The sequence below is a fragment of the Cucumis sativus genome, chromosome 3 (genome assembly GCF_000004075.3).
Source record: "Cucumis sativus cultivar 9930 chromosome 3, Cucumber_9930_V3, whole genome shotgun sequence".
NCBI lineage: Eukaryota > Viridiplantae > Streptophyta > Magnoliopsida > Cucurbitales > Cucurbitaceae > Cucumis > Cucumis sativus.
In genome coordinates, this window is record NC_026657.2 from 14,816,171 (window position 1) to 14,838,287 (window position 22,117).

Sequence of the window (22,117 nt, forward strand, 5' to 3'; positions counted from 1 at the left end):
ATTAACTTTAATTGGGTATGTTATTGTATTATGAATTACTTTCGATTTTAATGGTCGGTGTTTTCAACTATTATAGTCAACGATTAACTATATTATTATTTCAAATCTTTTTTTTTGTTATCGTTTTAATATTTCAATTCAATCTCTATTTTTTCCTTGATTATAATGTGTATTATTTCTTATTAGTTATCTTTTTTTCATCTCTGTTACAATATTTACTGTTTTTTACTAAAATTAAAATAGAATGTACTCCCCAACATAGATTATTACAACTTGGAATGAAATAATTTGCATTCCAAACACTAGACACCAAACATTTTGTAAATACGGGCTTATTAAGATCCTTTTATAGTTTAGATAGACATTTCATTAGCAATGAAGTTTGTTTTTTAACCTCTAAATGTCTTAATTTGACTATAGTTTATTGAAAATAAAAGAAAGGCAAGGAATAATATGATCATTTTTTTGGGCTAAATGTCAAAATGAGCATTTTGAAAGTTTATAAACAAAATTAGACAAACTTAAACGTGGAGAATAGAAGTAATTCATTATGCTAGAAAAAAAACTCTCTAATTTTTCTACTACATGAACTAAATTTTGACAAATTTTAAAATATAAGAAATAAATTGTTATAAACCAAAGTTTATGAACTAAATATGCTTATACGAACATTTAATTTTTTACACCCTATTGTTCTCTCTATTGTTTTGTTATGACTTTCACTTTCTAACACTTAATTTCTTTATTTTCAAAGCATGCTACAAATGATATCATTTCTTCTTGTTATCATTGGAAAGTTAGAGGAGATTTTCTCTTTTTTTTTTTTGTTAAAATTGATTTATTATATTCCATTCCCTTGAGGGGTTGGATTCTTAGTAATGTTCATTTTTTTTTATTTCTTGTGGGCAATGCACATTTTTTATGGATGGATGTTTGTTCTAGAGCTTTTAAGAACCATTTTTCTTTAGTCATTCATCTCGCTCGCTCGTGGTATTGTCATATTTGATGAAATTTCTATAACTCTTGAAATTGACATTTCTCCTAGTCCTTTGAAATCAAGAAACCATTATTCATGTGTTTTGAATGGGTTGTTCCATTGTTAACTTCCTTTTGGTTAAGTAACTTCGTCGCTCATGATTTATGTCATTCTCACTAAAGATCTATAATGTAACAAATCTTGAACTCTCAAATCAAATAAAAAGAACTCTTCAACTCCTACAAAACGAGCTAACACATCCTATATGGTACTGTATCTCTAAATAGCCATTCTATTTTAGTAGTATCATTAACAATAACTTAATGTTTTTCAATATGCTAATTAAATAAAATTTTAACTAAATTAACATAAAAGCACAAAGATAATTTTGAGAAGCAACTATATAAACATTTAATCAATTAACTTATAAGACTTAAAAATTCAACCAATTGGGTATATATCAACATTTAAGATCGTTCTCTTACACATCCATAGAACAAAAATAACAAACCCTAAAAAATGTAAAGTACGAATAATATTTGGGAAGGAGAAGGAGAAGGTGAAAGTGAAGGTGAAGGTGGAGGTGGATAAGTGGAGTTCAAAACAACGTTGGATGATATGCACGGTTAATTCTTAATTTCTTGAGTATGAGGGCACAATCTTCCTCGTAAATAAAAAGAAAAAAAGACTAAAATAAAATTTTGTTGAGGAAGATCGAGGATGACGATCAAAGGCTTCAAGGAATCGTTCCGACTGAATTCATAACAGCAATTACATCCATTCCTGTTGCAACAGAGCTTGGAGAGAAACTTTGCATCACTTTCCCAGAAGAAGGGAAGAAGAAGAAGAATTCATAGCAGAGCTTTTTGATGTTCAATTTCTGAATAATTGGGCAAAGGGATGGATCCAGAACAAACGTTTATTCGAGTTCAGGAACGGTTTTCCCAGATGCTCACTCCTAAAGTCAGAGCCACGCTGGAGTATATGAATCTCTGTATAGCCATTACTTTGTTCTGTATTCTTGTGGTCATGCACGCGAACTACGTACAACAGGTTCTTCTCAACATTACGATTTGATTTATATGTGTTTTGTATTTAGGGAGTTTTCTGTAATCGTTTTTAGTCCCGAGTTGTAGGGTTGCATCAGTTTTTTCCGAATTGAGTGACACTGCTTGTTCTATGTGTGTGTGTATATATTCTAAATCTAGTTCTGCTTTTCGGAAATGGTTTTTTTTTTAATCTCCCTCTTACTTTTCATGACTTGGATTGAGCCTTGCAAAGGGTGGTGTAATGTGTTAGATCGTGACAGTTCAATTATGGGTATTCTAACTTATCGTTATAGACTCTTATTGATGAATTCTGGATGCAGTCCTTTAGAATGAAGATGTTGAAGTCCGAAGGTCATAATCTGGTTGTACTGGCTTTCAGAATGTTTGAATTTAAACGGGTTGGGTTCCGAGTTGAATTCTTTAGTTTTCAGGAATCTCTATTTTGAGTTCATAAAATGAGTTCTGGAAGAGAACGAAATGTAGATACTCTATTTTGAGTTGAACTTTTAATTTTGCACATGAGTTAGACATATGGTAGACTAGCTTCTCCATCTCTCTGTTAATTATTGTTTGGGCCATTTCTTGTTATGTATGGACTACAGCTTAGTTATTTAGTTTTTATGTTGTTTTAATTAATTTTTATTCTTCCTGCATTCAAAGCCTGGTTGTTCAAGTGAGCTCTCTGGAGTTGAGACAACAGAAGCGCAACTTATTCAAATTAAGGTAAGTCTTATCTCCAAGCGGTCAAAGTTTGAACTGTTTGTTGCTTTTGGTGATCGTTATTTGATGATTTTTGGGAGAGCAAGAATTTCACACACCAATGTTGTCATGGCTTTTCTTTGAAGGCTTTTTGTTTGATAAAAATGAGAGATTATCAAAGACCAAAGACTCATATAGTTCTGTGAAAGATTTTATTATGTAGATTTGTTTTTTATGAGAATACTATTTCATTTTTTTTCTTTTGAAAAAAAAAAGTGATACTTTTCTGATTTCTGCCGATGCAATTCCTTTTGTTTGTCCCATTGGTATTTTTGCAATTTATCATTCCAGCTTTCTGTCTTACTCTCTTTGATCATGAGGTTATAATTTCCTGTTTAGAAAATGTTTACTGTTGTTGAACCTAGTTTCTTGTTTTGTGCCCAAGAAATTTCTTCCTTTTTTTGAACTTCTGTTGGTTTTTTTTCTAACCATCTCCTTTATCAATAATTAAACGTCAAAATGATTTTGATCAAATTATATGTTTCTAAGAACAAACATATAGACTAGTCGTAATAATGGTCTCCCGATCATGGTATGTTTTTATGTTTGTTTCTTTTATCTCTCTCCTGACTGACAAGAAGAGGCACTTATTCTTAGAGACTGGACATTGGGATTAGATGAAATTTTTATTTTCAGTACTCAGTAGTAAAAGCCTGATTTGTTTTTCCGTATGATTGTCAAAATTAGTAATGCTCGAGTACTTTCTTAAGTTTATGTTCTTGGATTTCTACTATTGATTTTTTTGGTTTATAAATTTCTATTAATCTACATCTTAAATTACTTTTCTTGTGTTTTGTCTTCCGTGCTTACTTACATCTACTGCAGTGTATAAATGATAAATCTAAACTTGTGTCATTTTTCATAGATAACGACTGCAGGCTTGTGGTCGCAAAATGAATCGGAACTTAACATTCAAGATGTCCCTGGTGGGGAAACTGTGAGAGAAAGTTTGGAAGTGGCAAATGATGAGGATGAATTAACATTTTTGGCTGCCAAATTTTGGTTAAATTGGTTTGGTTCAGGTGCTAGGAGGGGTAAGTTTGCACCAAAGCTCTGGAAATCAGATACAGAGGTTCTAGAACATCAAGCAGAGAATACTGGTGGGGATCAATGCTCAAAAACAGCAGTTGATGATACAGTCATCAAACTCGAAAAAGAAGAGCTCCACATTAGTTTTCTGATATCAGTCAAGGAGACCTTTAAGGCAGCAATTGTTCACTTTGGTAAAAGGTGGAACCGACGAATTTTATTTATTTGTAGACATACAAAGCAGATCCTGACCAGCTTGTGGAAGCTATCTGTGAGTAAATTATTGATGGCATTACTTTAATTGTAAGGTTCAAGCATGCTTCTTTATTGGTCAGTTTTAGTTTTAATATTTTATTGAGTTAGCATTCTACTACTACTGTACTGTAATGTAAAACTCATAAAAGGTCCTTCCTTATAGTTTTAGATTATTATTATTATTTCAAATACAATAACGGGGTTTCTTTTCCTGTTCTCCTGTCCTGTTGTTTGTTCTAGACTTCTAAAGCCATTTTATTGATAGACGGGGAAGGGGGGATGATTTGTTGGAGGTGGTACATGGGATACTCCATTTTCCCTAAACTATCTTGATTCTTATGGAATACTTAATTGAATAGGGTCCGACACAAAAAGTTAGAAACATTCCTTTTATCTGATTGGATGGAAGTAAATGTTTAACCTCAGAAAAATTCTTGCTTTTATGGACCCATAAAAAGAATTGTAGCTTCTCTCCAGCAGGATAAACCCTCCGAGTTGCCTTGGGAGCAGTTATCCATAAGGCCATAGTACTTCCTTAGAAAGAGTTTCCTGTGAGACTGCACCAAGTCTTAAGATCTCATGTGACCTATTGGAGAAGTGTCAGTTATAGAAAATATGCCATTGGTATTTTGGCAGTATCAGGACAGAGCAATCAGGCAGATAGCCACAATCGAATTCTATTGTTTAAATTGGTTTTACCAAGTTAAGTATCAAATCAAGAATTTAACCTCCACTAGGGACTTTTAGATTTTATAATATGAAGCGAAAAAATTTAGAAAGGGTGGAGGAATGGTGGATAAGAGACTTGCACATATATTTAAAAAAAAAATGGTCCATTGGTGAGGCATGATCTTTCTCGCATATTTATTTACATTCTGGTCAGAATGTTTCTTTTTTCCAGCATGGCTTTGCTGAAATTCTCTCATTTAGCTGTCTCTTAAATACCATCACATTCCCAACATTTCATTGCTCCAAACCCCAAACTCTTTGATTGTGTAAAAGAAACCTCATATACACTAAACAGTCCTCAGAAAACTTTATCCTCCTCCTACCAACTTTAAGCCAACGAGCTGGAAAAATTAGCCTCTTCATGTGGCAATAAATCTTCAAGGATTTGTTTCACATGTCACATCCTTGGAGATCCCTTTTTATTGACGACCTCTTAAATTACCACTCAACTTACCAATTTGGCAATTTGAGTATACCTCAGTTAATAAGACACCAGATTACCATAGTCGTTTGATCCCCTACTTCCTGGCCCGGAAACATTTTTACTCAATGAAAGAAAAAAATTCACTACTAACCCAAAAGGTTACCCCAGGAAATTTGCACAATACCCAATGAATGGGTTTCTCTTTGATTAGAAATCTTCACAGTACCCAACGAATGGTGTATACATATAATGAAGAAACAAGCCACATCTCTAAGTAAAGAGACACCAAATGGCCTAGAACAGCCTAAGATAATAGACAAGAGGACAAGTTGGCCTTTCTCTTTGAGTTTACATAAAGGCCCTCCAATCTAAGTTGATGGAAATAGGATTGCAAAATAAGTTTGTGTTAGTCACTTTTTTTTTTATAAAATGGAAACAAGTCTCTTCATTAAGATAATGAAATCAGACTAATGCTCAAAGCACAAAGAGAGATACAATAGTACAAGAGCTAAGGATCAAAAAGGTGTACTCGAGCATCTTAACTAGGTTGACATCTTCTTAGCACCCTCATCATATCCATAATTGATCTAAACAAGCGAAAACTGAAAAACATGGAAACAAGAACACAAAATCAAAATAGAACAATACATTGCCCAAAAAAGAAATTAAGTTGGAAAAATAAAAGCACACCCATTTGAACAAATGTCTTGAATGGAAAAATCTTCAAATTGCTTGGAAAAAGTATACCAAGGTGCATTTATTTGAGCTACTTCAAAACGATCCATCCACCCGAGTTGTATGGTGTGAAACACTTTGATTCCTTTCAAACCAAATTTCATCCCATAGCGCCTTAATCACATTAGCCCAAATTAACCAAGGGCCTACTTTCAAAACTGAACCAGTGAGGAGTAGCCTAATATTATCCCAAAACTCGACACCAAACCACCAAGCGACACTAAAAATACTGGACAGACTCCACCAGCACTGAGCAGCATAGATGTTGGGTACTGTACAAGGTTACAAAAGTATTTAAAAAGAGTTAAACTTATCTGAAAGGTCCTAGCACTTTTTTTCTTTTCAAATAAGCCATAAGATTGCCTTAGAAGGCATGGTCTCTAGCACTTTGGATTTTCTATAAACCACCACCAGAGGGCACCTTCAAAAGCTGATGTTTGACAGGGTTCAAAGCTTTTATAAAAATTTAGACTTGAAAAGACATGAGCTATTTTGTTGTAGTACATCTAATAATCCAACCCTCATAAAGTTTTAGCCTTAAGAAGGTCAATAACAAAATGCTTGGACCTACACCATATGCAAGTAAATACACCTTTAGATGATAGTTGGTAGAACTGGTGCGTGGTTGGTTCACTGGGCTCATGTCTTTTGATGCTTAGTTATTTTAAGACAAAAGAGTTAATGCTTGGTGCTTAAGGGAGCATTTGGGGCAAGGAGTGAAGTTGTTTAATTTGGAAAGTTGTTAAATCTAGGAAGTTATTTAGTTGTGGGCCAATAGTAACTTAAAACCCTTTGGGCCAAACTGTCTCTGGTCTTTTTTGAATGTAAGTCTCTGTTTCTTGAAAATAAAAAATAGAAAAAGAAAAAAAAAATCCTCTTTGGGCCAAAGAAGGAACTAACTCCACTCCCCCAACTTCTAGTCCTCGGGTCAATATATGCTCTAACTGATTAGGATCTAGCCTTCAAAATATAAACCTTCAAATTTGTGGCTTTATGTATGTTGATGCTTTGGTGACGGTCAATAGTGAATAATAAGATGTAATCCTTATTCCTTAATCCTTAGATTGTTGACCATAGAGCTTTTAATATTCCTAGACAATATCTGTTATGCATTTGAAACTTTAGTTACTGCTTGCAATCTTGTTCTCCTAATTGTATGGTTCCCTTGCTGTTAAGAGTTGTTTCTTAAAAATAGAACTACTTTCAAACAAATTTTGCTGTTTGTCTGAATGCTAGAGCAGAATGTTGCAGGGATAAATTTGAGTCTTGATGTCTCCAAGTGGTCGCACATTCTTCATCTGGACAGGCTCCAGTCAGCTGCAGGTAAATAAGGCTACTTTCTTTATCTAAATGTTTCCTGCAATGATGTAATGACTTGAAATGCTTTCTTTTAATGTTGACACAGACCATTCATAGAAAACCAGCCTTGTATTTTGATAGAATTGGTTTCGTGGCCTTCATGCTTATGATCATGGTAATTGATCTTTGCTTGGAGATAATTATTTATCCCCTCTTAGGCTTTCGTTCTACACATAAGTAGCATAGGCAATATATGATATATAATATAAATTCCTATGAAATGCATAGACAAGGCTTGAATACAAGGAATTCGACCAAAGTTTAGGCCGGGAGATCATTGAAAAGCTTATGAATGGGCTAGAACCAAGAAAATAGAGTAGCTATAAAAATGTTACGATCTAGCTGCCAATAATTGATATTGAAGCAAACAAGATCTTATACCTCCCATGTCCCAACCTCTATCTCTCTCTTTGTTTTCTTTATATCTTTCTTTCTTTCTTCCTTCTTAATACATGAAGTTATATGATTCTTCATTCAAAATATTCCAAAAACAGGGGATGAGAAAGAGGGCACATCAATAGGTCATAATATTCCAAACACATGAAATTTACAATTCTTCTTCTTGAGAGTCATCCTTTTCGTCTTGGGAGGAGGAATGTGAGGGTTTGGAGCCCTAATCCTTTGGAGGGGTTCTCGTGTTAGTCTTTCTTTCAGTGTCTAGTTAACCCTTCCCTTGCCGGTGAATCGGTCTTCTCTTTGGTGTGGAGGGTTAAGGTCCCTAGAAAGGTGAGGTTCTTTACCTGCCAGGTTTTTCATGACCGTATTAGTATGTTGGATAGACTTTCTAGAAATATGCCTTTGTTAGTTGGACCTTTTTGTTGTATTCTATGTCAGAAGACAGAGGAAGACTTGGACCATGTTCTTTGGCATTGTGAGTTGGCAACCTGTGTTTGGGATGCCTTTTTACAGACATTCAGTATTTCGTATGCTTGCCATAGAGATGTTTGAGTGATGATCGAGGAGTTCCTCTTAAATCCACCACTTGAGGAGAGATGCCATTTTCTTTGGCACGCTTGTGTTTGTGCCATCTTGTGTGTGCTGTGGGAATAGGAGGATGTTTGGGGCGGGTTGAAAGGGAGAATGGTGAAATTTGGTGTATTAAACGTTTTCTTGTTTGATGTTTCTCATTAGGCTTAGGGTTTAAGTTTAGGGAGTCGACGGATGTGGCTTCTCTTCTTTCTTTGATTGAGTGTTTTGATTTTAGATTGGGGAGAAGGGATGTTTGGGTTTGTTTGTATCCCTAATTTGGCGGATGAATTTTCTTGCAAGTCTTTCTTAAGGATTTTAATTGACCCATCTCCGTGTTTGAGTCGGTCTTTGATGTTTTATGGAGGTTAAAGATTTGTAAGAAAGTCAGGTCCTTTGTCTGGAAAGTCCTGTTTGGCCATGTGAACTTAATGGATAAGTTCTCGGGAAAGCTGCCTTTGTTAACGAGTCATTTCTGTTGTATCCTTTGTCGGAAGGGGAAGGAAAGCCTGAATCATTTTATCTAGGAGTGTCTGTATGGGAGATCGACTTGGAACCTTTTTTCTTGCAGAAGTTAGATGTTTTGTTGGCTTGCCAGAGGAACGTTCGCATGATGATTGAGGAATTACTACTTCACTCTCCTTTCAGAGAGGGAGAGGGCGTTTTCTTTGGTGTGCAGTATGTTTTGTGATTTGGGATATGTGGAGGGAGAGAAACAACATAGTATTTAGGTGTATGAAGAGGGACCTAGTGAGGTTTGGTCCTTGGGGAGATTTCATGTCTCTTTTTGGACTTTCTTTAGTGGGGTTCTCTTTTGGGGCTTGTTTTCTTGGATGGCCTTGTGTTCTTTCATTTTTTTTCTCAATAAAAGCAGTTGTTTCTATAAAATAACTGTTTCTCATTGGGCTCTGATTTTGAAGATTTTTTGTAATTGATTAGACTTAACTTTGTATAGTTGGATCCCCTAAGGGGGGTCCCCTGTCTTTTGTGGCCTTGGTTTTCTGTACGCCCATGCATTTTTTCTCCTTTTCTCAATGAAAGTTGTTTCTACCCCCCCCCCCCCCCCCCCCCCCCCCAAAAAAAAAAAAAAAAAGAAGGAAAAAAGAAAGAAAAGGTCATAGTCTGAAGCTGCCTATTCCTTATTCTGCTTGAATTTGTCAAGTTTTGTGAAAGGCTCTTATATTTTACAAAGAATGAAAGAACTTTAAATAATTGAAAGGTTAAAAACACTTTATTAAATTAGCTCCTCAACTTTATTTTGTTTATTTAGTTCCTTAACTTTATTTTGTAATGTTCATGTGCTTTCAAGACTTTTACAATTTCACCTCTAAACTTTACTAATGTAACAATTTTGTTCCCAAACTATAACATTTGTAACCAATTAATCCACAGTGAAACTTTTTATCAATGTTATATGATTGTAGGAATAGTTGGGAAACCTTTGGCTCCAGAAACTGAGGCTTTATTTGGGATTGCTTTGGCTGTCAAAATAAAATGTAATAATAAATGTAGTATGAAGTTAACTGGTATTTGGTACATTTGGACGTTAAACTCATATAGTTTTGAAGATAGTCCAATACCTTTCGTAGTCTTTGAAATTATGTATTACTTCATCGTATAGTTTGGGATTGATTTTGGGAGGGTTAAAAGTGATTTTTGAAGAATCTTAACTACTTTTTGTGCTTGGTAATATATTGGAATTAAATCTATTAAAATCACTTTTAAAACACACATTCATTTCAGACCGTTTTAAAAATTAGTTCCTTTTTAGCTTTTAGATTCTAAAAAAACATATTTCACTTTTTAATAAATTTTCAATGTTCTAATTTATACTTCAACATTAAGATTTATTTTATATATTTTGTATCTTTCTCACATAACCAAAATCTATCTCCTAATTGTTCATTAGTTGAATGTAAATAAAATTTTCCAATTGTACCATATTTATTTTTCTTTAATGGTAAAACTATTTTCTTATACTTAACCGTTTTAAACAATTATTTAAAAGATTATAAATGATGAAAATAAAAATACAAATGTTAATAATAGGTTTATTTTAGTTATTATATATAAAACAAAATAAGTTAGTCTTTAATTACTAAACATAACTTGTTGAGGTCTAAGATTGAAATTTACGAAATACTAATTTGCTTCAATTTACCGCAGATCTTTCTAAAAGTACAAAATTATTTAAAAGCCTCAAAAGTCCCAAACGAAGCTTTTGACGCTAGGATAAAATTGAAATTTAAAAGCATGTTGGCAAATACTCTAGATTTTGGCTATGTAGCAATGGAGTTATTGTACATATTGCTGATGGCCTGTTTTGATGTCTTTGCTTTGTGTTTTTTTTTTCAGTGCAATGGCTCGTGAGAAGAAGTAAAAGTTTTGAACCAACATACTTGTATACTAGGGAAAAGGTTATTTATTTATCTTTCCCATCTATTATTGTTATTATAACTTCGCTAGATCACTTCTGTTTTCTGATTTAAAAATGTATTATTTTCGCCTATTTGAATTAATCCTGGTCTCTAGTACTTTTCACTAAATGCTTTTCTAGTTGCTTGTATTCCATTTTTTGGCAATAAGGTGGTTCATATGGTGCAGGGATACTTTTTATTACCAGAAGGAGCTAAGTCTAGGCATAATATACAGACAGTGAATATAACTATACCAGCTCAACATTCATGCTTTGGAAACAGGTATATCTCTTGATATGGTGAATCTACTTTTTGAATGTGGAATATTATGTTTGTTGATTCCTGTAGAAAATAGTTCTAGATCTCAAAGTACAATTTAAGATTTTTAACTCATTAATACTGTGAGATTTTTCATTTGTTCCTTGCACTTTTAATGTCTTAAATCACCGATTTAACCAAAAAGAAGCTAGTGGATAAGGGAAAATTTAATATATTATCTTAGACTCCTCGGGCAAATTTAATATAATATCTAACCGCTTATCATAACGGTTCTTTGTTAGTTTTTTTTCTGTCCTTATACTTTTTTTTTTAGTGCAACTGCTTTGATTTGAACAAGGTGAGGAAAAAGGGACATAGTTCGCACTTCAACCTACTCATTTGAACTTGTTTTCTTTTTCAAAATTTAAAATTAAAACATTATTGCTTGCTCAATTATTTCCAAATGTGATTTAGATTAGTAATTTTTCACTGATGTAAAAGAGAGGGCAACTGGATTTGAGGATAATTTGGAAGCCTCCCAATCTAGAAACTAAGAAGATGCCAAAAAGAAAGATCCCAACTTATCAAAATGAAAATAGTAAACAATTGATGAGCTGAAGAGCTAATCTTTGAGGCTTGGAAACAAGGTAAAAAATTCTCTAGGCTCCCTTGACACCATCAAGAATTCTTGGTTCTTTTCAAGCATAATTGTCAACATATAGCCTTGACTTATATTTGCCTCATTCCCAAAAAGAAAGAGGTGGCCCGTGTCAATGACTTCAGACCCATAAGCTTAGTTACCTCCTTGTATAAAGTTATCTCCAAGGTGCTTGCAACAAGACTTAAAAAAGTTCTTCCTTCGATAATTAATGATTCTCAAATGGCTTTTGTGGAGGGAAGGCAAATTCTTGATGCTATTTTGATTGCTTCTAAGGCTGTTGACGAGTGGTCTTTAAGAGGCAGAAAATGCGTTCTTTTGAAGCTTGATCTGGAGAAAGCTTATGATAAGGTGGATTGGTCTTTTCTTGATATGGCCATGAAACTTAAAGGCTTTGGTAAGAGATGGAGGAAGTGGATATGGGGCTGCTTGTCGACAACTAATTTTTCCATCATTGTCAACGGCAGGCCTAGAGGAAAGATTCTTGCTAAAAGGGGCATTCGTCAAGGTGATCCTCTTGCCCCTTTTCTTTTTACGATCGTGGGAGATGCTCTAAGCTGCCTTATTCACTATTGTAATGAGAACAGGAGTCTGAAAGGCTTCCATTTTGAGAACCTGTCAGATGATTTAACCCACCTTAAGTATGCAGATGACACTCTTCTTTTTTCTTTCTGGAAGGATGGAAACTTGGAGACTTGGTGGAAGGTGATTAATATCTTTCTCATGTGAGCCGGTCTATCCCTTAATAGATCTAAAACTTCCCTGATCGGTATTAACCTTAATAGTGGTGACTTAGCTCCTTATAGTAACTCTATGGGGTGCTCGGTTGATAGTCTTCCCTTTATCTATTTGGGATTTCCTATTGGAGGGGGTCATAATAGAAAAGTGATGTGGAACACCCTTGAAGAGCGATTCAGATATAAAATCGATAGGTGGAGGAATGTGTCCCTTTCTAAAGGGGGTAGACTAACTCTGGTGCAATCAGTTCTCAATAGTCTCCATTGTTATTTTTTTCCCTTGCTCAAGCTCCAACTAGTATTATCAATAGATTGGAAAAGATGATCAGGAAGTTTATTTGGACAGGAGGGCTACGAATCCAATTGCCCACCTCGTCAAATGGGATTGCACTTCCCCCCGATCTGTTATGTTGGTCTTGGGATTGGCTCGTTTAGGCAAAAGAACATTGCTCTTCTCACTAAATGGTTTTGGAAATTAGTAAGGAAGAAGCCTCCTTATGGAGGCGTTTAATTATGGCCATTTACGGCTTAGAGGAGAATGGGTGGTCTACTAAAGATCCAAACAGGGGAAAATCTTACAGATTATGGGCCGGTATTTTAAAGCACAAGGAAATCTTCTTTAAACTTTCAGCTTTTGTTCTGGGAGAAGGAACCAAAATAAGTTTTTGGAAGGACAATTGGTGTGCCGCGGAACCACTTGCAGAAAAATTCCCCAACTTATTCTCTTTGTCGTTGAATAAGGATGTTTATGTGGCTGAATGTTGGTGTACTGCTACTCATTCGTGGAATTTGGGCCTTAGAAGAAATATGTTCGATAACGAGATTGCCAATGTGGCCTCAATTCTAGAAATTCTTCGTTCTTGGGCCCCCTCAGATGGGATTGATAGTCTTAAATGGACTCCTAACGTTAATGGCAACTTTACTACGAAATCTACCTTTCTCAACGTAACCAAGAGATCCCCCTCCATTGCTGTTCCTTTGATTCGTCATATTTGGAAGAATAAAATTCCGAAAAAGATGAAGTTTTTCTTATGGCCGCTCGCTTACAGAAACCTTAACACTCATGAGAAGCTACAAAAAAAAGTTCAGAACACCACGCTAAGCCCCTCGATGTGTTGTCTTTGCTTCAAAGAAGAAGAAACTTTGGACCATCTATTTCTACAGTCTGTTTACTAAAAAAGCTTGGAACACTTTGTTTAGAATTTTTGACTTGGAGATTTGTCTTCCTAGTAAGATTGATAGCTGGATGATTGAAGGACTCAACATTAGAGGTTATAGCCCAAAAGGAAACATCTTATGGAAATGTGCGACTCGGTCCCTTTTGTGGTGCATTTGGAAAGAAATGAATAGTAGAATTTTTTAAGATAGCTATAATTCTGTTGATTCTTTTTGGACTGTGTTGCAACACACAGCTTCTTGGTGGAGTATGAATTACACCAAACACTTTTGTAATTATAGCCTTTCAATGATTTTCAACAATTGGAAGGCTATCATTTCTTAGTTTCTTCCGGGAAGGGCCCTCTTGTCCCTTGCCCTTAGGTTGTTCTTTTTTGTTATATGAATACACTTGTTTCTTATAAAAAAAAAAATCATTTCTCATCCCAAAACAAGATTCATTTCTTTTGATTGTAATTTTGCTTGTCTTAGCAACATTTTTGTTCTTTCTCGAACTAAATGGACATTTTATGGGGTTAGCTATGAATTTTTAAAATAAGAACTGCCAGGGAAGCAATTATTCCATTATCACAACCCTAATAATAATGATAATGATGATTATTTTTTGGCAGATGGCAGCAACTTCTAATAAACAGATTTGTTGGGTATGATACTATCTTGATGAACAGCTTACTGACTTTTCCAGGTCAAGGTAATAACTATCTGTATGTAGTTACTTTGTTATGGTGGAAACTGGAAAATGTTATGTTTGCGTTGCATGTGCTTTACTTGAAATCACCTGGTTTTCTTTCTCTTCCGCATCTTCAATTGGCATTTTGTAGACTTGTTAAAATTACCGCAAGTAATTGATTTAGTGTAAAGAGTAATTTTTCAGCTTCAAAATCTTTTTCAATCTCTCTCTCTTAATTATTATTATTCAAAAAAAAAAAACTTTCATGGTGATAGATGAAAGGATATACAAGGGCAATCATTGTTTAAGCCAGAGTGGTTTTCTTAGGACTAGTTATGTTTTATTTATGAGTTACTATGATTTATCTGTAACCTTAAACGAGTGACCAACCTCAGCATAGCTCAATTATCACTATTGTTTTGTTTACATAGGAGGATGTATACTATCATTTGCATCTCCAGCTAAGTTTAGATTTGTTTCAGGCTATCTTTACAATTACCAAACGAAAGAGTTCTACAATCTTAGCTATGCATTTGAGCCGCCAGAGGGCCCTGCCAGATTTGGAGGTTTGTTGATTTTTCCTTTTTTTACTGCATTGTGATACGATCCTTTTATATGATGATTTAATAGCTGAAGGTTTATGTTTATTCACTATAATTCTCCATGTGTTTATTGTTCTTGCGGTTTATTAAGTAGAGTTTAGGTTCGAAATTGTGTCCTTTCTAAACAAACTTTTACCATTCAACCATTAAGGTTTCAAGTCTGTTCTCAACTTTTTTTTTTGAACAAGAAACAAAATTCTGTTCTTAGTTTAAATTTTTACAGGTCTGTTCTGCTACTAGGACTTTTTCTATCCTCTTTAATACGTGTGCATTATTTTAGTTACATATAAATTTTGATTATGAAGGCTGACCTTTTCTGTTTCACACTTTTGGGGCTTGTTTTTTGTAAGCCCTTGTTCATTTTGTCCAAATATCTGTTCTCACACCCTGTTTCCATTCAGACTACTTCGTGACCAAGTGTGGTGTGCTCATGATGTCTCTCTTCGTTTTCTTCACTACCACCATGTCGGTGTCATTTACATTGAGGGAAACACAGACTCGCATGTTGAAGTTTACAGGTTCCTTTCTTTCATTTGCTTTATGAACTTATGGCTATCTGTAAAGTTCTGTTTCCCTGTTCTGCTTTATAGCTTCATGTGCGGCATGCTCTAATGGATGCCTACAACTACATTTTATTTAGGGAGATCTCCTATCTACTGCCTGCATATGAGCCTCAATATGTTTATGTTGCTCCTCCACCATTGTTTTCTATACAAAGTATAATGGTAGACTGTCAGTTATGGTGGCGTACTAGACATACATAATACACTGATTCAGTGCACTTTCCATCTCATGGTGCCACGTGCATAGCCACTGATTATATATATATTTAGAATAAAAAAATGTGATTAAATGTTGCAACTCTGTTGAACTACAGACGTAGGGATTTTGTAGGTAGGGTCATCATTCATTAGAAATGGTGGCATTAGATAAAATTCTTGGTACAAGACTTGAGTTATATCAAAGTTTTCTTTTGCTGCTCGTAGTAAAATGGTTGATTGAGTGGAGCTTGTTCTGCATCCAACGGATCACATCTTAAATATTTTTTAGACACATTCATATGGCTGGATTCTGAGATATCTGGTCTGCTGGCATGGTTAATGAATATGTCCATCCACTCTTACATATATAGTAGAGCTAGGAAGGCTGCATTAATTATCTTCAAATATAATGGCTTTAGTCTTGTTTTTAATTTCTGCAGTGCAGCTTCAACACCATGCTCGACATCAACTCCCAACTTTTCAGTTGATCTTTGTGCATGTAATCGAGTCACTTGTCTTTGTTCCAGTAAGCACTCCAGATTGTTGCTTTACTATTGATATGTACGCCTGCTTATATTTCTAGATTTGTTTTACTTTTTGGTGGTCCTACGGAGGATTTTCTTGTTAACAGTCTATTGTTTCGTTTGCAGATTATGATTGGTATACTATTTTTTCTGTTTGAGTTTTATGACGATCAGCTCTTGGCTTTCATGGTCTTGATCCTGGTGTGGTTAAGTGAATTATTTACACTAATTAGGTCTCTCTCTCGCTCTCACTCTCTCTCTCTCTCACATAGCACACACTGTAGATATCTCCTGTAAAATGACAACTGATTTTTTATTATAAAATCAACTTAATGTTATTGAAAGAAAATGAAAGAATACGAGTGCTTGCAAAAAACAAACCTACAACAACCCCACTAGAGAGAGAGTTTCCACCTAAATTGGAATAATGATGAATATTATTTACCGCCTCCAAGGAAAAAAATAACACATTTGGGGTGTTTGGCTCAACTTCAAGTGAATGCTCCATATTTGGGACTTCAATTATAATAGACGGTGTTTTCAATTATTATAACCTACTATTAACTACCGTATTTCTGTTTCAAATTTCTCTTTGTCAAGTGCTTACCATTTCCTACCTGAATTAAAATAGTTTACGCCTTAAACACTAATTATTATAATTTAACCTACCAAGTTTTACAACTCAGGACTACAATGACCATGGACTATAATAACCAACTCAGTACCTAAAACACCCCTTTATGTTTTATGTGGAATGCACAATTGGAGAAACCTATAGTGGTGTCGTATGGAGTAAATTAAAGAATATTATTTTGGCTACATTTTGTGGGTAGTCCACTAGAAATTTCATTAAAAGTTAATAATTAGATTAGATGTCATTCAGATATAGTTAAAACAAATATGTAGGTGAAAGCTCCTCTATTTGATTTGGCCGCTTGGCTGTGGTGGACAAGGTTGGAAGGATAATCTCATCGTGGATTTTGCTCTTACAGCTTCAGGAGTACTTAGTCCAAATTAAAATAAGATGATATTTTCCTTTTTGAGTTCCTAGGTTAATATAGTTTGACTTTAAGTATAACTTGGATGTTCATTCATCTGACGTGACAAATGTTTGTAGTGGTAAGGCTGTGTAACCAATTTTTTGTATTCTTATGCTAAGTTTTGATAACATAATGTAAAAGTTTGCTTCTTGTAACTTATTCAATAATTAGGTCTATCAGTTCTGCATCATAGCTTATAGTTGAATCAGGGTTATGCCAGCTGGGCACGATATATATATGACGTACATCTGTAGCTCTTATATAATCTAATGTAATTGTTTGCATTTCCTGCAGTGTACGGACTCCAATATCGATGAAGTTTTTCCCCCGCTTTTTTCTGCTCTATTTTTTGGTTTTTCATATTTATTTCTTCTCGTATGCTTACGGTATGCCACTGATCTATCAAACCATTGTGGGCTTCTAAGCTTACAGTTGACCAGATCCTAAATTTCATCTGCACAAAAATTTCAGGTTTTTCGTATTTGGCTCTTTCTACAACTGCAGCCTTTATGCAGCATCTGATTCTATATTTTTGGAACCGCTTTGAGGTGAAGTATTTTGCATCATTTAATTAAGTACGTTTACATAATTTTTTAAAAAATGTACTATAATCAGTGTCTTAGATTTGAACTTGTGTTTTAATTCAACTAAGTTCTCAAAGTCAGCCTGGTCTGTTGTGTTATTTCTCTTACACATTTTTATGTTCAGTTGAGGCAGAAGATATTCGTTGATTTGTGAAATTGGATCTGTTGTATACTGGTTTTCTGTACATGAATTGAGAGAGCCACATTAGGAGTTCATCCATTTACATTCTTCAAGTAAAGTTGATCAAATATTTACATAGTGCACTTGGCTTCTTTGTATGACGTCTTGTCACTCTCTCGCACATCGTTGCATATCACTACTCATTTAAAACATAATTAACCATCATATCCAAATCACTACTCATTTAAAACATAATTAACCATCATATCCAATACAGGTACCGGCTTTGCAGAGGTTCATGCAAAACAGACGATCTCAGATACATCAGCATCCAGACTTCCACATTACCTCTTCTACAATTCTGGCCTCCACATTGCATATCACAAGGTTAAACACCAGGAATCCCAATGGACAAAATACAGATCCAAACTTCGGACAAGATTTAAGACCTGCGTCTGAAACCACGCACACTGAACCTGGAGGTATGACTGGAGAAGTTCCCCATCCTCTAGAGCAAACTGAAAACAATAGTCTCGATGGAGCTGGGGACAGAATTCAAATTCCAGGACAGCATGAACTTGGGCAACCGAGGAATGCGAATTCTTTTAGTTCTCTGTTGTTTTGGATCTTAGGGGGGGCTACATCTGAAGGTATTAACTCATTGCGTTCGATATTCCGAGAATCAAGGAGCAATGGTCAAGTTTATACAGGATCACCTACTGATGAAAACAACGGGAATCAGAATGTTCAATAGTCTTGGATTTTCATGACTGATAACTGATCCATAGGTGTTGATTTTCCCCAACTGGTGTATGTAAGTTGAAGATTGATTTGGCAACCGGGGAAGGAGACAGGGAAACAATGGAGAAGAATGGATGAAAGGGTAGGTAGAATGATATTTGATCTAATTGTCTTTGTTACGATGCTGTCCTTCAGTTTTATTTTTGTTTATAGCAATGGAAGAAAAATCTACTTGAAGCCATTGTGTTAGGAGGGGATCTTGTTTTGTGTATAGAAAAGAAGAAAAATGTTTATGGGTACTTCCACAACTTGTTGAAATATGGTAAAAGATGAAGGAAACGCTTTTTCTATCAACTTTGATCTTTTGTCAAATGAATGCATGTCTTTGGTATTATTATTATTATTATTATTATAAACTTTAGTGGAAACTTTGTCCTTTTATTTCTTTTCATTTGCTGATTACACTGTTTATATTCTGTCTCTTTTTTTATTTTTTAAAATTATAATACTTTTCTTAAAAGTAAAAAGATATTTCTTTTTAGTTTTGAAATGATTTAGGACTATTTTACTCTTTTTTTCCTTTTTTTCCTCTTATTTTTCCTCACTCTGTACTTTCATTCTTCCTTGCGATTCCTCACTCCTTCCCTCTCACTATTTCTCACTCATCTTCCTTTCTCTATTTCTCACTCCATCTATGTCACTATTCTTTATTCTCTCATTTCATTACAATCTAATAATTCAAATACAAACTATAATAACTCACAACTAGATTGTAATCCATATGTTTTAAACGTCTCTTTGATATTTGAAAAGACATCACTACAAACTTTCTATACAAACTTTCTATACAAGCTAGATTCACGATTGGAATAAAATTATTTCCAAAAAAGAAATGTGGTAATGTCAGGTGTTTATCAAACTTGGAAAATCATATTCACTGACACAATAATGTGTATGCTTCATCTAATGTGATATCTGTCTCAAAAAAAAACTATAAAATATGATATTTAATTAATAGGTTAGAGGGTATTTTTAGTTTCAATCAGCTATATGTATATATATAATGGCAGTATCAGACCCCACCCACAAATTCTGGAGAACCTTTTGGTGAAGACCCAATTCCGAAAACATCACAGATTTATTTATTTATTACTATTATCTTTAATTAAACTTAATTACTTGTGTTTTTCTCCTTCTTAAGATGAGTTAAATAGTCTGAACTTTAAAGAGGTGATTTAGTGTTTTGATGCTTTAAGCTATACTCACGTATGCATGTGGAATTAATCTATTTCAAGATGTCATGCACAATACACGATTTAAAGTACAATTATAAAATTCTTGTGTGTGGTTTTTTAATTTTTTTGAAATGTTCTTCAACAAGAGAACAAATCAACAAACAAGCGGACTTCAATAGACAACAATAAAATTTCTGGAAAAGACTAAAACTTTTAGGGGAAAAACCTTCTCTTTTATTCCTAGAAAAAGGAAACAACCTTTTATACATGATGTTGTTCCTCCGTTCTGCGCGTCAGCCGCCCTCGTTCGCGTCGGTTTTCCCCTGTTCGTCCGATCGAGTCGCCCACCTGAGCCATCTAGTCAGTTCCTCCTCGCGTGAAGCTTCTGTCTTGATTCCATACGAGCTGACCCATCACTTCCCGAGTCGTTTCAGCCGCGCTCCTTCCCTTCTGGTCGAGGAACCAACTAGTTTCCTGCTGTAGCCATTTGAGTCATTTGTGGTCAAGAGTTTTGATTGGGTGTTGGCTCGAAAATAAATTTAAAACTTTGCATTGAAAATGGAGTTTTTAAGGCTCAATTCGCTAATTTGGAGAATTAATCAAGTTTTTTTTTTTTAATTTTGCATTTAAATTGGAGTTTTTTTCTTGAAGTTCAATTGACTAATATGGAGAATAAATCAAGGTTGAAACACCTCTAGATAGGTTAATTTAGGAAATTTTGAGGCAGTAGCCAATTGTTAATTTTATTTGTCAGGTGGTTCAAACTAAATTGAGAAACTGCATGTAGTATGCATTGTCAATGACCAAAATACATGGTTGAGTTCAATGGCTAAAATGTATAGTTGTTGGTGAATGTTATATGATTTATGGATGTTTCATGAATTGTAATGTCTACTGTGTTCATGTCATGCTTATGATTGTTACATACATGTTTTTGGACTACGGTGTCTGTTGACTTTGGTTACCCCACATGTATCCTATTTCTATAGGGTCACGATTAGGGGTGTTCCTACGTGACCCACTCACACAATTAGTTGTGTACCAATGATCACATGCACGATTAGGGATCATTTGTACTGTGTTCATGTGGGGTTCACTCGCTCGACTAAGGGTGTTCCTACAAGATCAGTAACAAAGTAGTGGTGTTTTTTATGGATCATAGACACGATTAGAAGTGTGTACCTGCAGATCACTCACATGACTAGAGGTGTATTCCTACGGTATCACTTGTACAATTATAGGTTATTCCAAAGGTACCATTCGCTTAGGTGTGCTCTGTTGGACACACATTATTATTACTTTATGGTATTTTCCAACAGGAAGTTAAGAGATCACCTAATGGGACTAGTAGTGGATCCCTTGTTGAGTATATTTCTATATACTCACCATTTTTTTTATGTTTAATATTTCAGGTAAAAGTAGAGGAGCTAGAAAGTTGGCGAGGGACAAGAAGGGCTTGTGACATGGCATATGGGACTGGTTCCCTTTTGGACATGCCTTACGGGGACTCATACCCATTTCTTCATTAGTTTTTCATCAATTTTATTTTTACACATTTTATTTAAATTTTTACCTTATATATTTATCTTTATTTTCTTTAAAAATTTTGGAATCAAGGGGTCATGTTTTCATAGTATTTTTTTTAATGCTTTTGATAATTTTATATATTTTGAACAATTATTTGATATCATTTTATTAAGAATTTAATATTTTTCTTTTTCAAGAAAGTGTCTTTGTCATTTATATTTTGGATAATAACCGCGGCTTAGTTTAAGAGTAGACTTCCAAATGTTGCAATTCTACATTTTCTCCGATTGTCCTAATTGTATCCATTAGTTTTAACAATTGCTAATGTCAAATTTTAGATTGAGGAAACACACCTAACCTGACACTAATAGTGAATTTGTTTGAAGAACAAAAGAATGTAACCTGTAAAATATAAAATTCGTACATTGTGGTGTTTGCCTCACACTATGATGCTTAAGGTAAAGAGTGAAGGAGTTTGGGAGGAGGACTCTAGGTACCTCATATGAAGCTATAATAATGTATTTATATAGAAAATTTACTAGAGAATATCTCTGAAATTTTGACTCGTTTATGGACAATTAAATAACCAATCGGATTAAAGGGGATGTGTTTGGTTTTGTGTTTGGCCAGGCTGATCTCAACCTTGGTTGAGGCTAAGTGTCTTCCTTAGGTTATACCTAGGGCATAAAGTATTACTTTGAGCCAGGGCATGCATAAAACATGCCATATTAGGCACTTGCGATAAGGGTTGGTCGGTCTCAATGTTAGCAGAGGCAGAGGTTTCG

General features: G+C 34.6%; 1 protein-coding gene across 1 annotated transcript; it reads left to right on the forward strand.

Moving 5' to 3' along the window:
* The first annotated feature begins 1,460 nt into the window (after positions 1–1,460).
* Positions 1,461–18,979, forward strand: LOC101205453 (membralin-like protein At1g60995). Its single transcript, XM_004146215.3, has 14 exons — positions 1,461–2,029; positions 2,686–2,748; positions 3,650–4,084; positions 7,198–7,279; positions 10,637–10,698; positions 10,886–10,980; positions 14,139–14,218; positions 14,680–14,763; positions 15,201–15,317; positions 16,001–16,086; positions 16,211–16,317; positions 17,419–17,510; positions 17,596–17,672; positions 18,107–18,979. The coding sequence occupies exons 1-14, from the start codon at positions 1,877–1,879 to the stop codon at positions 18,581–18,583; spliced, it is 2,010 nt and encodes a 669-aa protein (XP_004146263.1). The 5' UTR covers positions 1,461–1,876; the 3' UTR covers positions 18,584–18,979.
* The last annotated feature ends 3,138 nt before the right edge of the window (positions 18,980–22,117 follow it).

Coding starts and splice junctions, on each gene's coding strand:
- LOC101205453 (XM_004146215.3), top strand. CDS start 1,877: ATGGATCCAGAACAAACGTTTATTCGAGTTCAGGAACGGTTTTCCCAG. Junction 14,219..14,679: donor ACTGACTTTTCCAGGTCAAG/GTAATAACTATC, acceptor GATTTGTTTCAG/GCTATCTTTACAATTACCAA. Junction 15,318..16,000: donor TCGCATGTTGAAGTTTACAG/GTTCCTTTCTTT, acceptor TAATTTCTGCAG/TGCAGCTTCAACACCATGCT.